General features: G+C 38.6%; 2 protein-coding genes across 6 annotated transcripts in view; one reads left to right on the top strand and one right to left on the bottom strand.

The window, feature by feature from the left end:
• HIKESHI (heat shock protein nuclear import factor hikeshi) overlaps nucleotides 1-13,021 on the bottom strand; it is a 46,451-nt gene that overhangs the window by 11,110 nt on the left and 22,320 nt on the right. The gene's annotated exons all lie outside the window — the stretch shown is intronic.
• LOC141408504 (endogenous retrovirus group K member 8 Gag polyprotein-like) lies at nucleotides 30-2,029 on the top strand. Its single transcript, XM_074015037.1, has 2 exons — nucleotides 30-972; nucleotides 1,018-2,029. The coding sequence occupies exons 1-2, from the start codon at nucleotides 191-193 to the stop codon at nucleotides 1,322-1,324; spliced, it is 1,089 nt and encodes a 362-aa protein (XP_073871138.1). The 5' UTR covers nucleotides 30-190; the 3' UTR covers nucleotides 1,325-2,029.

Genomic DNA, 13,021 nt, shown 5'->3' with positions numbered 1-13,021 from the left:
CTAACGAGAAACACCCACAGGTGTGGAGGGGCAGGCCACCCCTTCATCTGGTGCCCAACGTGGAAGCTTTTCTCTAAGGTGAAGGTACGCTGGAGCGTGGTCACTGAGGACAAGTCGACGAGAGACTCCCGAGTACGTCTACAGTCAGCCTTGCGGTAAGCTTGTGCGCTCGGAAGAACCTAGGGTAACAATGGGGCAAACTAAGAGTAAATATGCCTCTTATCGCAGCTTTATTAAAATTCTCTTAAAAAGAGGGGGAGTTAAAGTCTCTACCAAAAATCTAATTACGCTATTTCAAACAATAGAGCAGTTTTGTCCATGGTTTCCGGAACAGGGAACTTTAGATCTAAAAGATTGGGAAAAAATTGGCAAAGAATTAAAACAAGCAAGTAGGGAAGGTAAAATCATTCCGCTCACAGTATGGAATGATTGGGTCATTATTAAAGTAGCTTTAGAACCATTTCAAACAGAAGAAGATAGCATTCCAATTTCTGATGTCCCTAAAAGCTGTGCAGTAGATTGTGAAAAAGAGGCAGGGATAGAATCCCGGAAAGGAAAGGAAAGTTCACACTGTGAATGTGTATCAGAGCCGGCTATGGCTCGGTCAACGCAAAATGTTGACAATAATCAATTACAGGAGGTAGTATATCCTGAAACGTTAAAATTAGAAGAAAAAAATCCAGAATTAGCAGAGCCATCAGAGTCTAAACCACGATGGCCAACTCCTCTTCCAGCAGCTCAAATGCCTGTAACTTTACAACCTCAAATGCAGGTTAAACAAGTACAAACTCCAAAAGAAGATCAAATAGAAAAAGATAGAGTTTCTGTCATGGCAATGCCATTCCAAATGCAGTGTCCACAATATCAGCCGGTAGAAGATAAGACCCAGCCGCCAGTAGCCTATCAATACTGGCTGCCAGCCGAACTGCGGTATCGGTTGCCCCCAGAAAATCTGTGTGGACAGCCAGGAACATTTCCAGCGCCACAGGGCAGGGTACCATATCCTCAACCGCCCACCATGAGACTTAATCCTACAGCACCGCCTAGTACACAGGGTAGTGCGTTACATAAAATTATTGATGAGGCAAGAAAACAAGGAGATATTGAGGCGTGGCAATTCCCAGTAATATTAGAAGCAAGACCACCTGGAGAAGGGGCCCAAGAGGGAGAGCTTCCCGTAGCTGAAGCCAGATATAAGTCTTTTTCTATAAAAATGCTAAAAGAAATGAAAGAAGGAGTAAAACAGTATGGACCCAACTCTCCTTACATGAGAACATTATTAGATTCCATTGCTCATGGACATAGACTCATTCCTTATGATTGAGAGATTCTGGCAAAATCCTCACTCTCACCCTCTCAATTTTTACAATTTAAGACTTGGTGGATTGATGGGGCACAAGTACAGGTCCGAAAAAATAGGACTGCCAATCCTCCAATTGACATAGATGCAGATCAACTATTAGGAATAGGTCAAAATTGGAGCACTGTTGACCAACAAGTAATAATGCCAAATGAGGCCATTGAGCAAATCAGGGCTATCTGCCTTAGGGCCTGGGAGAAAATCCAAGACCCAGGAACCGCCTGCCCCTCCTTTAATACAATAAGACAAGGCTCTAAGGAGCCCTATCCTGATTTTGTAGCAAGACTTCAAGATGCTGCTCAAAAGTCAATTACCGATGAGAATGCCCGTAAGGTCATAGTGGAGTTGATGGCATATGAAAACGCCAATCCTGATTGTCAATCAGCCATTAAGCCATTAAAAGGAAAGGTTCCCGCAGGATCAGATGTAATCTCAGAGTATGTTAAAGCCTGCGATGGAATTGGAGGAGCTATGCATAAAGCTATGCTTATGGCTCAAGCAATAACAGGAGTTGCTTTAGGAGGACAGGTTAGAACATTTGGGGGAAGATGTTATAATTGTGGTCAAATTGGTCATCTAAAAAAGAATTGCCTAGTCTCAAATAAACAAAATGTAACTACTCAAGCTACTACAAGAACAGATAAAGAGCCACCTGGCCTATGTCCAAGATGTAAAAAGGGAAAACATTGGGGTGATCAATGTCGTTCTAAATTTGATAAAAATGGGCAACTACTGTCGGGAAACGAGAGGAGGGGCGAGCCTCAGGCCCCGCAACAAACTGGGGCATTCCAAATTCAGCCCTTTGTTCCTCAGGGTTTTCAGGAACAACAACCCCCACTGCCACAAGTGTCTCAGGGAATAAGCCAGTTATCACAATACAGCAATTATCCCCCGCCACAAGCGGCAGTGCAGCAGTAGATTTATGCACCATACAAGCAGTCTCTCTGCTTCCAGGGGAGCCTCCACAAAAAATCCCCACAGGGGTATATGGCCCATTGCCTGAGGGGACTGTAGGACTAATCTTAGGAAGATCAAGTTTAAATCTAAAAGGAGTTCAAATTCATACTGGTGTGGTTGATTCAGACTTTAAAGGCGAAATTCAATTGGTTATTAGTTCCTCAGTTCCTTGGAGTGCCAGTCCAGGAGACAGGATTGCTCAATTATTACTCCTACCTTATATTAAAGTTTGAAACAGTGAGATAAAAAGAACAGGAGGGTTCGGAAACACTGATCCGACAGGAAAGGCTGCATATTGGGCAAATCTGGTCTCTGAGAGCAGACCTGTTTTGTAAGGCCATCATTCAAGGAAAAGAGTTTGAAGGGTTGGTAGACACTGGAGCAGATGTCTCTGTCATTGCTTTAAATCAGTGGCCAAAAAATTGGCCTAAACAAAAGGCTGTTACAAGACTTGTCGGCGCAGGCACAGCTTCAGAAGCGTACGAAAGTACAATGATTTTACATTGCTTAGGACCAGATAATTAAGAAAGTACTTCCCATGTTAAAAAACATTTATTATCTTGTTTTGCTGTAATGGGAGTTCCAGAAAAAATTAAAACTGACAATGGACCAGGTTATTGTAGTAAAGCTTTCCAAAAATTCTTAAATCAGTGGAATATTACACATACAACAGGAATTCCTTATAATTCCCAAGGACAGGCCATAGTTGAAAGAACTAATAGAACACTCGAAACTCAGTTAGTTAAAAAAAAAAAGGGGGAGACAGTAAGGAGTGTACCACTCCTCAGATGCAGCTTAATCTAGCACTCTATACTTTAAATTTTTTAAACATTTATAGAAATCAGACTACTACTTCTGCAGAACAACATCTTACTGGTAAAAAGAACAGTCCACATGAAAGAAAACTGATTTGGTGGAAAGACAACAAAAATAAGACATGGGAAATAGGGAAGGTGATAACCTGGGGAAGAGGTTTTGCTTGTGTTTCACCAGGAGCAAATCAGCTTCCTGTTTGGATACCCACTAAACATTTGAAGTTCTACAATGAACCCATCGGAGATGCAAAGAAAAGCGCCTCCACGGAGACGGAAACACCGCAATCGAGCACCATTGACTAACGAACAAGCCTTCATCACCATGGCACATTTATATAGAGGAAAAGGGAGGGAGAACGTTGCGGGAAGTCAGGGACCTTGAATGCAGGGACTGGCTGAAGCCACGGCAGAAAAACATAAAATGTGAAGATTTCATGGACATTTATTAGTTCTCCAAAATTAATACTTTTGTAATTTCTTATGTCTGTCTTTACTTTAATCTTTTAATTCTATCATCTTCTTTGTAAACTGAGGAGGATATATGTCACCTCCGGACCCTGTGATGATTGCCTTAACTGCACAAATTGTTTGTGGAGCATGTGTGTTTGAACAATATGAAATCTGGGCATCTTGGAAAAAGAATAAGATAACAGCAATGTTCAGGGAACAAGGGAGGCAACCTTGAACTGGCCGCCGGTGAGCTGGACGGAACAGAGCCATATTTCTTCTCTTTTCATTATGCAAATAGGAGAAATATCGCTGAATTCTTTTTCTCAGCAAGGAACACCCCTGAGAAAGAGAATGCGCTCTGAGGGTAGGCCTATAAACGACCCCCTTGGAGGCGTGCCGCCTTTTACGGTTGAAGCCGAAGGGATGAAATAAGCCCCGGCCTCCTGTAGCGCTCCCAGGCTTATTAGGATGAGGAAATTCCCACCTAATAAATTTTGGTCAGACAGGTTGTCTGCTCTCAAACCCTGTTTTCTGATAAGATGTTATCCATGACTATGCATGCCCAAAAATTTTAATTTTAACACCATCCTGTGATCTCATCCTGCCTCCACTTGCTTTGTGATATTCTGTTACTTTGTGAAGTATGTAATCTCGGTGTCATGATGACAATGGTGGTTTTGTTGAAAAGAAAAGGGGGAAATGTGGGGAAAAGAAAGAGATCAGCCTGTTACTGTGTCTATATAGAAAGAAGTAGACATAAGAGACTCCATTTTGTTCTGTATTTGAGATGCTGTTAATCTGTGACCCTACCCCCAACCTTGTCCTTGCAAGAGACATGTGCTGTGGTAACTCAAGGTTTAATGGATTTTGGGCGTGCAGGGTGCGTCTTTGTTCCTAGAAAAGCTAGGTATTGTCCAAGGTTTATCCCCATGTGATAGGATGAAACAACGTTGCTAAAAGGTTTATCTCAAGGCACGGGATTTTCCTTTAAACTTATTCATGTCACAGAGATCCTTGTTCTTATGTCTTACTGCTAATTTCCTCCCTAAAAATGATCCTATTGTCCTGCCACTCCCTTATCTTTAAGATGGTAAAGATAATTATCTATAAATACTAAGGGAACTCAGAGGCCGGTGCCGGCGTGGGTCCTCTGTAAGCTGAGCGCCGGTCCCCTGGGCCCCCGCTTTTCTTTCTCTATACTTTGTCTCTGTGTCTTATTTCTTTTCTCAAGTCTCTCGTTCCACCTAACGAGAAACACCCACAGGTGTGGAGGGGCAGGCCACCCCTTCACCCTTCAAGATTCCCAAGAATATGTCAGAGAATTTCAAAGCCCTTATTCCCCAAAGCATCTCATTCCCAACCTTTCTGATTAGTTTTGGTTTGCTCCAACTGTTTTCCTTTGCCTCAGGCAACAGTAACTAAACATATGTCTGTAAATACTTTTAACAAACACCCCCAAGGTAGTTACTTTTCCATCAAAAGAGTTCCAAGTTAGGTGACATAAGGGCAGACCTCTTTTTTTAAAAACAGCCTTCTAGCAAGCCACCAGATAGAAGAACAAGTTAATTACAATTCTTTCTGAATTAGGTCTATCCCGCTCCCTGTATCAGTACCAGGAATGGAGACTGTTATTTTCAAGGCTACCACTGAGCTGAGAAGCAGATGGGACCAGGGTAGGCAAATGCCACAAAGCTCACTGTTCTTACTGAGATTCAGTGTGTTTTCTTAAGCGTTCCCCTGATTGCTACAAACTTTTGATGAGTTACCAGAGTTCCAAAAAAGTTGACTCTGGGTCAGACACAGTTGCTCATACCCTGTAATCCCAATACTTTCAGAGGCTGAGGCAGGAGGATCGCTTGAGCCCAGAAGTTTGAGAATAGCCTGGGCAACATGGGGAGACCCCATCTCTACAAAAATTTTAAAAAGTAGCCAGGCGAGGTGCTGCATGCTTGTGGTCCTAGCTACTAGGGAGGCTGAGGTGGGAGGATCGCTTAGGCCTAGGAGATTGAGGCTACAGTGAGCTGTGATCTTCTGACAGTGTTGTTGTTGCTTTTATGGAAGACTGGATTTTCTGGAGCTCCTTACTCTACCATTTGATTTATTTAAAATCTAGAATTATGCTAAAATCCAGAAAGCATATCATTATCAAAGCATATCATTATCACAAAAATGCAAAAATAATAAATTATAAATCATAATACAAAAACAGAAGAGCAAGCAAAATATATGACCTAGTCTTAATATAAAAAACAAATGTAAATTAGATCAAGTTCTTTAAAACACTGTAACAGTAAATGCAGCAGCAAATTTTTTTAAGACTCTTTCTCAAAGTATCCCTCCTCCATGTAAATCAAGAGCCTAAGACAAAACACAACTCAGAGGAAAAAAATCCTACAGGGAGCTAGTTCTTTACTCTCAGTATGTAAGGAAAAGCAGTCATCATCATTTGTTATTTGCATCTAACGGAAACTTTACACACACACACACATATTTTACAGAGAATGTTGAGAAGAATCAGGATATAGTGGAAAACATTATTAGATTTTTTTCTAAGTATTTAAATACAGCAAATCCAGATAGTCATTTCACATTTTCCTTGTTTTTAAGATAGAGCCAAAATGGGCTATGTCCTGTGAATACAACTGCCCATCAACCATCATGGATAAACATGGAACACATCCATCTTATGGAACATATCCATTTCATAAATGTTATAAGTCAGGTATCTAATAAGTTATAGCTTATGGTTATACCTTGTTCTTTTTTTGGCATCTACATTGGCAAAATATAATACCTGAAAGCTTGAAGTTTTGAAACTTTTAATGGTTCACAATTTGTTGAAGTAAGGATTGCTATCCTCTGATCTATATTTTGCAAAATATTTTTAGATTTATAACCATTATTTAGAATAATCAAGCCAGTGATTTTTCATTTTGACACCTATTTCCTTCCAGTCACTTTTGTACACACCCCTGCTTTCAGCATTTGTCTACTTATAAAACCATATCCAGTCTATTTTGGAGCACAAATATAAGAGATAAAAGAATAGCAGAACACATCCTTTACTACTTGTCTATGACAAAATATTGTGTGAGAAATTCCTTCCTCTTAAATGACTGAGTAGAATACCATATTTTCTTTTCTTTTTGTTTCTTTTTTCCTTTTTTTTTTTGAGACAGAGTCTCGCTCTGTCGCCCAGGCTGGAGTGCAGTGGGACGATCTCGGCTCACCGCAACCTCCACCTCCCAGGTTCAAGCAATTCTCATGCCTCAGCCTGCCGAGGAGCTGGGATTACAGGCCTATGCTACTACGCCCAGCTAATTTTCAAATTTTTGGTGGAGACGGGGTTTCACCATGTTGGCCAGGCCAATCTGGAACTCCTGACCTCAAGTGATCCACCCATCTCGGCCTCCCAAAGTGCAGGAATTACAGGCATGAGCCACCACACCTGGCCTCATATTTTCTCTTGATCCTTAAAAATATACTGTTCAATCATCAAAGTTTTAGTTGAGAAAACTCAGAAGATGAGATCTTATTTGAAGATTCATAGTACGTATTTTTGCTTATATGATCCACTTTACCATCGTCATCAGTATAGAATTTACCGTTTTGTATTCATTTTCTGATTTGTCTAATAATTGTGAAACTTCTTCCTCTGTCAATTTTCTTCTCTTTGCCATTATGACCAAAATATTTAAAAGTATGAATTTACATTCTGTTCAATAAAAGCTAAAAAGAGACCATAAAGATGGTGTCTCCAGTCTCCTTTTATATGACTTAAAAGATGGCATAATCTTTTGGGCAATGCAATATGAAAATTGTACGTTAATGCAATGACAAACCAAGGTCCACAGGCCAAATCGGTCCCACAACCTATTTCGTATGATATGGGAGCTAAGAATGGTTTTTGAATATTTAAAGGTTGTTTAAGAAGAATAATATGCCACAGAGATCATATGTAGCCCACAATGCCTACAATATTTTCTAACTGACCCTTCACAAAAAAATTTGTCCACTTCTACTCTAGCCAATTCCAACATTTTTCTTTTTTTATTTTAGCCTCCTTTTTGTAAGTACAGTTTTGATGAGTACTGATACAATAATTTCCTGGATGAAATAACAAAATGCTTCAATATATAGGTAAAACAAGACCAGTAATATCCCCAAATGCTTCTTAGATTTACAAAGTGGTCCATATGGTAATTACAAGATAAAATGAGTTTTATTCTATTAAAAAACATGTAAGTAAATTTTATCTCTATTCTTTTTTTTTTTTTCCTCTCTGTTCTTTAGAAGACCTCTACAAAAGAATAAAACTCATGAAGTACCAATCCTTCTAATGGGTAAAAATGCTCAAAAGGGAAATTTAAAAATTAAAAGTAAGTCCACTGGTTGAGATGTTTGTAAGTGTGCATAGCAGCAAACAGATGAGGACTAAAGAAAACAGTTATGGCAAAAGGAAGGAATTCACCATGCAGTAGCATTTGACTATGATGACATAGCTAAAAAACTACACAGAAACAACTTAAATATGCCTGCTTGAAAGCATTCCTAGTACTGAATATACAAATTTAGAAATCCATATTTCTAAAACTCTTTGCTTCATTTCTATTAATAACTAGACAAGCCTGAAATTACATTTTCACTAATGTATATTCTTAGAGCTATGTGACTCTCAAAGGTTTATCAATAATTTTAAATCAAATAAAAACAATTTATCTGACATTGTAGTATGTCTGAAATGTACTTAATGAAGCAAGTATCTAAAGTCCATCACTGTGCTCTATAAAGCACAAAATAAAAGATAAAACATCCCTATTCTCAAAGAGCTTACACCCTTATGTGGCAGGGGAGGGAGGGCAGTAACAGTCACTTAACCATTCTGAACTGGTTTCATTATCTGGGTAATTTATTTTCCTTTTGAGACAGAGTCTAGCTTTGTTGCCCAGGCTGGAGTGCTGTGGTACAATCTTAGCTCGCTGCAACCTCGACCTCTCAGGTTCAAGTGATACTCCTGCCTCATCTTCCTGAGTAGCTGAAATTACAGGTGCGTGCCACCACGCCCAGTGAATTTTTGTATTTTTAGTAGAGACGGGGTTTTACCATGTTGGCCAGGCTGGTCTCGAGCTCCTGACCTCAAGTGATCTGCCCGCCTTGGCCTCCTAAAGTGCTGGGATTACAGGCGTGAGCCACTGCACCCAGCCCTATCTGGGTAATTTCTAACATCCTTTCTAGTGCAGACATTCTATGATTTTACATAGATATAATAACCATTTATTGAGTACCCACTGTGTACAAGGTACTACTATGCATTTGTGTACATTACCCCTAATTAAAAAAACTTGCACTGCAGGTATTATCTCCATTTTACCTGAATTCTCCTCTGTAATTAAAGGCCTTGGTCAAGATTATACAACCAGTAATGAGTATCACTGAGATCCATAATGTAGCATATCACTGTTCATAGGTGTTACAGGTTTTAACAGATGTTTATGTTGTTATAACTGGAAACCAATATTCAGTTGACCCTCTATCTGAATACTGAAAAGACTATCAAGTTTTCTTATGCATCTGACAATTTATGATGCTAAGGCTAGAAACTACTTTCAGAACTTTGGTAAGGTATTTTAAGAAAAAAATTTCAAAAAGTACTGACAGTACAAATATAGAACTAGAAAAAAATACTTTCGGTACATGTGATTTCTAATTTGTAAGAAAAGCAGGCTAAGGCTAGCCAAAGAACTTCACTGAGGAGACTTATGTAGTCCATTGAGAAAATTCTCAGAACAACCTGGACCTGATCATGAAATCCTTCTCTGGACCAGATTAAATCAAAATAAAAGTGAGTAAATGATCCTTTTTGCTTCTTGTTATTCAACTCTGAAGGATGTGCAAATTCTAGACTTTGAAGAAAATATGCAGAGTATCTAAATAGAGCTTTTGGCTTCCTGTTATCTAACTCCCTTGCATGCTATCAAGGGCTGCAATGTTGAATTTTGGTACAAATATGATGAGAATGAAGAGAAATAGCTTTAATTCAAAATAAGTCACCAAGATTTTTGCCCTAGAGTTTTTGTCATTATATTCAGAACTTCACTAAGTGGGGTGACAAACAAGGAAAACTTGCTTGTAGGAGACGAGACCCTATAAAAATTACCAAGTCTGGTTTCATAGTTGTCAAATATAAACGTTTATTTCTGTAATATTAATTCTTGGAACACCATGAAAAGTTAGCAGTGTATATTGTAATCCCTAGAGGAACCACTAAAAAATGAATGCAAAGGTATACAGCTAAAGAACCAAAGATTAATGGGCTAAAAAACACTCAATCCAAAAGAATGCCAAAAAAGGGAAGAAAAAAAAAATAACAGCAAGATAAAAATATAAACCTAACCATATAAATAACTGTAAATATTAATGGACTAAACACCCTACTTAAAAAGCAGAGACTGTAAGAATAAATTTTAAAAAAAAGGCAGCACCAAACTACATGCTATTTAAGAGACAAAGATTTACATTAAAAGTAAAGGTGAAAGTATGTTATAAAGGAAATTTATGTTAAAAGAAAAAATATAGTATGTAAAAACACTATAAGAAAGCTGGAGAAGCTGTAAATTTTAGATGAAGCAGACTTTGAGACAGTATTATTACTGGAGATAAAGGACATTTCATATTGGTAAAAGAAAATTCATCAATTTATACAAACTCAGAAAGCAGAGGAAAAGAAAACCATTGTTATGCATTTATTTTTACTTCATTGCACTCTTACCACTTCTATTCAAAATGGGTTTGAAGGCCTAGACAACACCATAAGGCAAAAAAAAAAAAAAAGAAAGAAAAGAAAAGAAAAGAAATCAAAGGCATAAAAATTGAAAAGAGAGAAGTAAAAAGTTTTTTTCATAGACACGATCATCTGTAGAGAAAATCTTAAAGCTACTAGAGCTAATTAGGGAGTTTAACAAGATATTCGGTATATATTATACCCTTTCCTTCATCCTTCAGGATACAAAGCCAAATCCAAAATCAATTGTACCTCTATAATACTAGCAACAAGTAATTGTAAATTAAAATGTTTTGAGATTTGGGAAAAAAAGCCAAAATGCCCAATAAGGAATGGGTAATTAAACCATACCTTACCAACAAAATATAATTCTAGATTACCAATTTAAAACAAATAGCAAAAAAAGTGGGTGGACTATATCCTCCAGATCACTGTTTCTGAAATCTTTTTTTTTTTTGTAACTCATCGCGTTTTCCTTTTAAATAAAGATAAAAATCTCATCTTCTTTTCCCATCTTAACTCATCTAAACATAAGAATGTACCTGTTTATCACTTTACTTGGTTAATAGGAAAGGAGCGGAGGAAAAGAAAGGGTAACTAAACATTTAATACTTTTGGAATCCATCAAAATTTCATAACCCATTATGAGGTAATATTAAGTAAAAATGGCAGAAAACAGCACTTACAAGCATGTGAGGCGTGCGCACATGCACACACACACACAAACACAGTGGAAAGAAATGTGGGGCTGAGCGCAGTGGCTCATGCCTGTAATCCCAGCAATTTGGGAGGCCAAGGCAAGTGGATTACTCAAGACCAGGAGTTCAAGACCCGCCTGGCCAACATGGTGAAACCTCGTCTCTACTGAAAATACAAAATAGGGTCAGGTGTGGTGGCTTACACCTGTAATCCCAGCACTTTGGGAGGCCGAGGTGGGTGGATCATGAGGTCAGGAGTTCAAACCAGCCTGGCCAAGATGGTGAAACCCCATCTCTACTAAAAAGACAAAAATTAGCTGGGCGTGGTGGCAGGTACCTGTAATCCCAGCTACTCAGGTGGCTGAGGCAGAAAATTGCTTGAACTTGGGAGGCAGAGGTTGCAGTGAGCTGAGATCACGCCATTGCACTCCAGCCTGGGCAACAGACCAAGACTTCCTCTCAAAAAAAAAAAAAAAAAAATCAGCTGGGCATGGTGGCACGTGCCTGTAGTCCCAGCTACTCAGGAGGCTGAGGCACAAGAATCACTTGAACCCGGGAGGCGGAAGTTGCAGTGAGCTGAGATCGCGCCACTGCACTCCAGCCTGGGTGACAAAGTGAGACTCCGTCTCAAATAAAAAAAAGAAAAGAAATGTAAATGTTGTTTTCTCCTTAAATTTACTTTAGGAAAGGAAAACACTACACTTAGAATAGTAAACGAAAAATCTGAGTATCTAGATCCTAATCCCTGGTCTATTTCAGGAACACTAAAAACTTTCTAGATTTCAAGAGCCTTAACAGTAAAATTAAGGAATTAATTATTTTAGGGCCTTTCATTCTAATATTTCATGGCTTTATGTTATACTTGGCAGGGATATGCTCTATTATTTTTTCATGTAGTACCAAGTACACTGTACCTTTAACTAAGATTCTAAAAATTGTCACGACAATCATGATCCATTACCCATTCAGGATACTCCCTCCTATATCATTTGTTTTAAAGGCCATTTTAATCCAGGAACTTAGTTCCACTTCTAGGAGTTTCTTCCACAGAAATACAGTACTAGAAACTATGTACAAAGATATGTGTAAGAATATTTATCGTAGCATTACTAGTAAAACAATTAAAAAATGGAAACCCAGATTTCCATTAATAGGGAATTAAAGTACAGTATTGCCATATAACATGTACCTGTTTGAAAGAAGTAGATCTATGCATACCCACTAAAAGTTAGCAGACTCTTTGAGCAAAAAAATTAACTTCACTGAAATTCAGTGTCTTGAAAACCAGAGGCTTATTAACACCAACCTCTTAAGGTTGCTGTGAAAGATAATATATAATACATATGAAAACCTAGCACACTGCATTGCACATAGCAGATATTCAATATGCTACCCTTTCATTCATTTTTCAATCATTATGAAATCTTCGTAATTGGTTTCTCTGCCTCTAGTCCTAATAAGATTCTCCAAGCCATTCCAGACAATTATTTTCCCAAAACACCATTTTGTTTTGTTTTGGTTTGGTTTTAGAGATGAGATCTCACTATGTTGGCCCACACCAGTCTCAAACTCCTAGGCTCAAGCAATCCTCCCACCTCAGCTTCCCGAGTAGTTAGGACTACAGGCACACGCCACCATGCCCAGCTGTAAAACACCATATTAAGATCTTGCTCAAATACTTGCTTACAAGAAAAAATTTAAACCCCACATAGCATGACCATCCATACAACAGTCCCAATTTACTTTAAAGCCTTACCTTTCACTCCACCCAAACAGGAACCTATCATGCCACCCTTAAAAGTCTCCTCCTCACTGTCACTTGAAGATGCACTGTATATTACCAGTTTTATGAATTTAATCATCTCCAAATGTGATTCCCATCCACCCACTTCCATCCCATCCAAATCTTACTCATAGTTCAAGTTCATGCTCCAGTCTAATCTTCCACAGAGACATTCTC

This window comes from Macaca fascicularis, chromosome 14 (assembly GCF_037993035.2).
Source record: "Macaca fascicularis isolate 582-1 chromosome 14, T2T-MFA8v1.1".
Classification (NCBI taxonomy): domain Eukaryota; kingdom Metazoa; phylum Chordata; class Mammalia; order Primates; family Cercopithecidae; genus Macaca; species Macaca fascicularis.
This window is presented reverse-complemented; position numbering and strand designations above follow the sequence as displayed.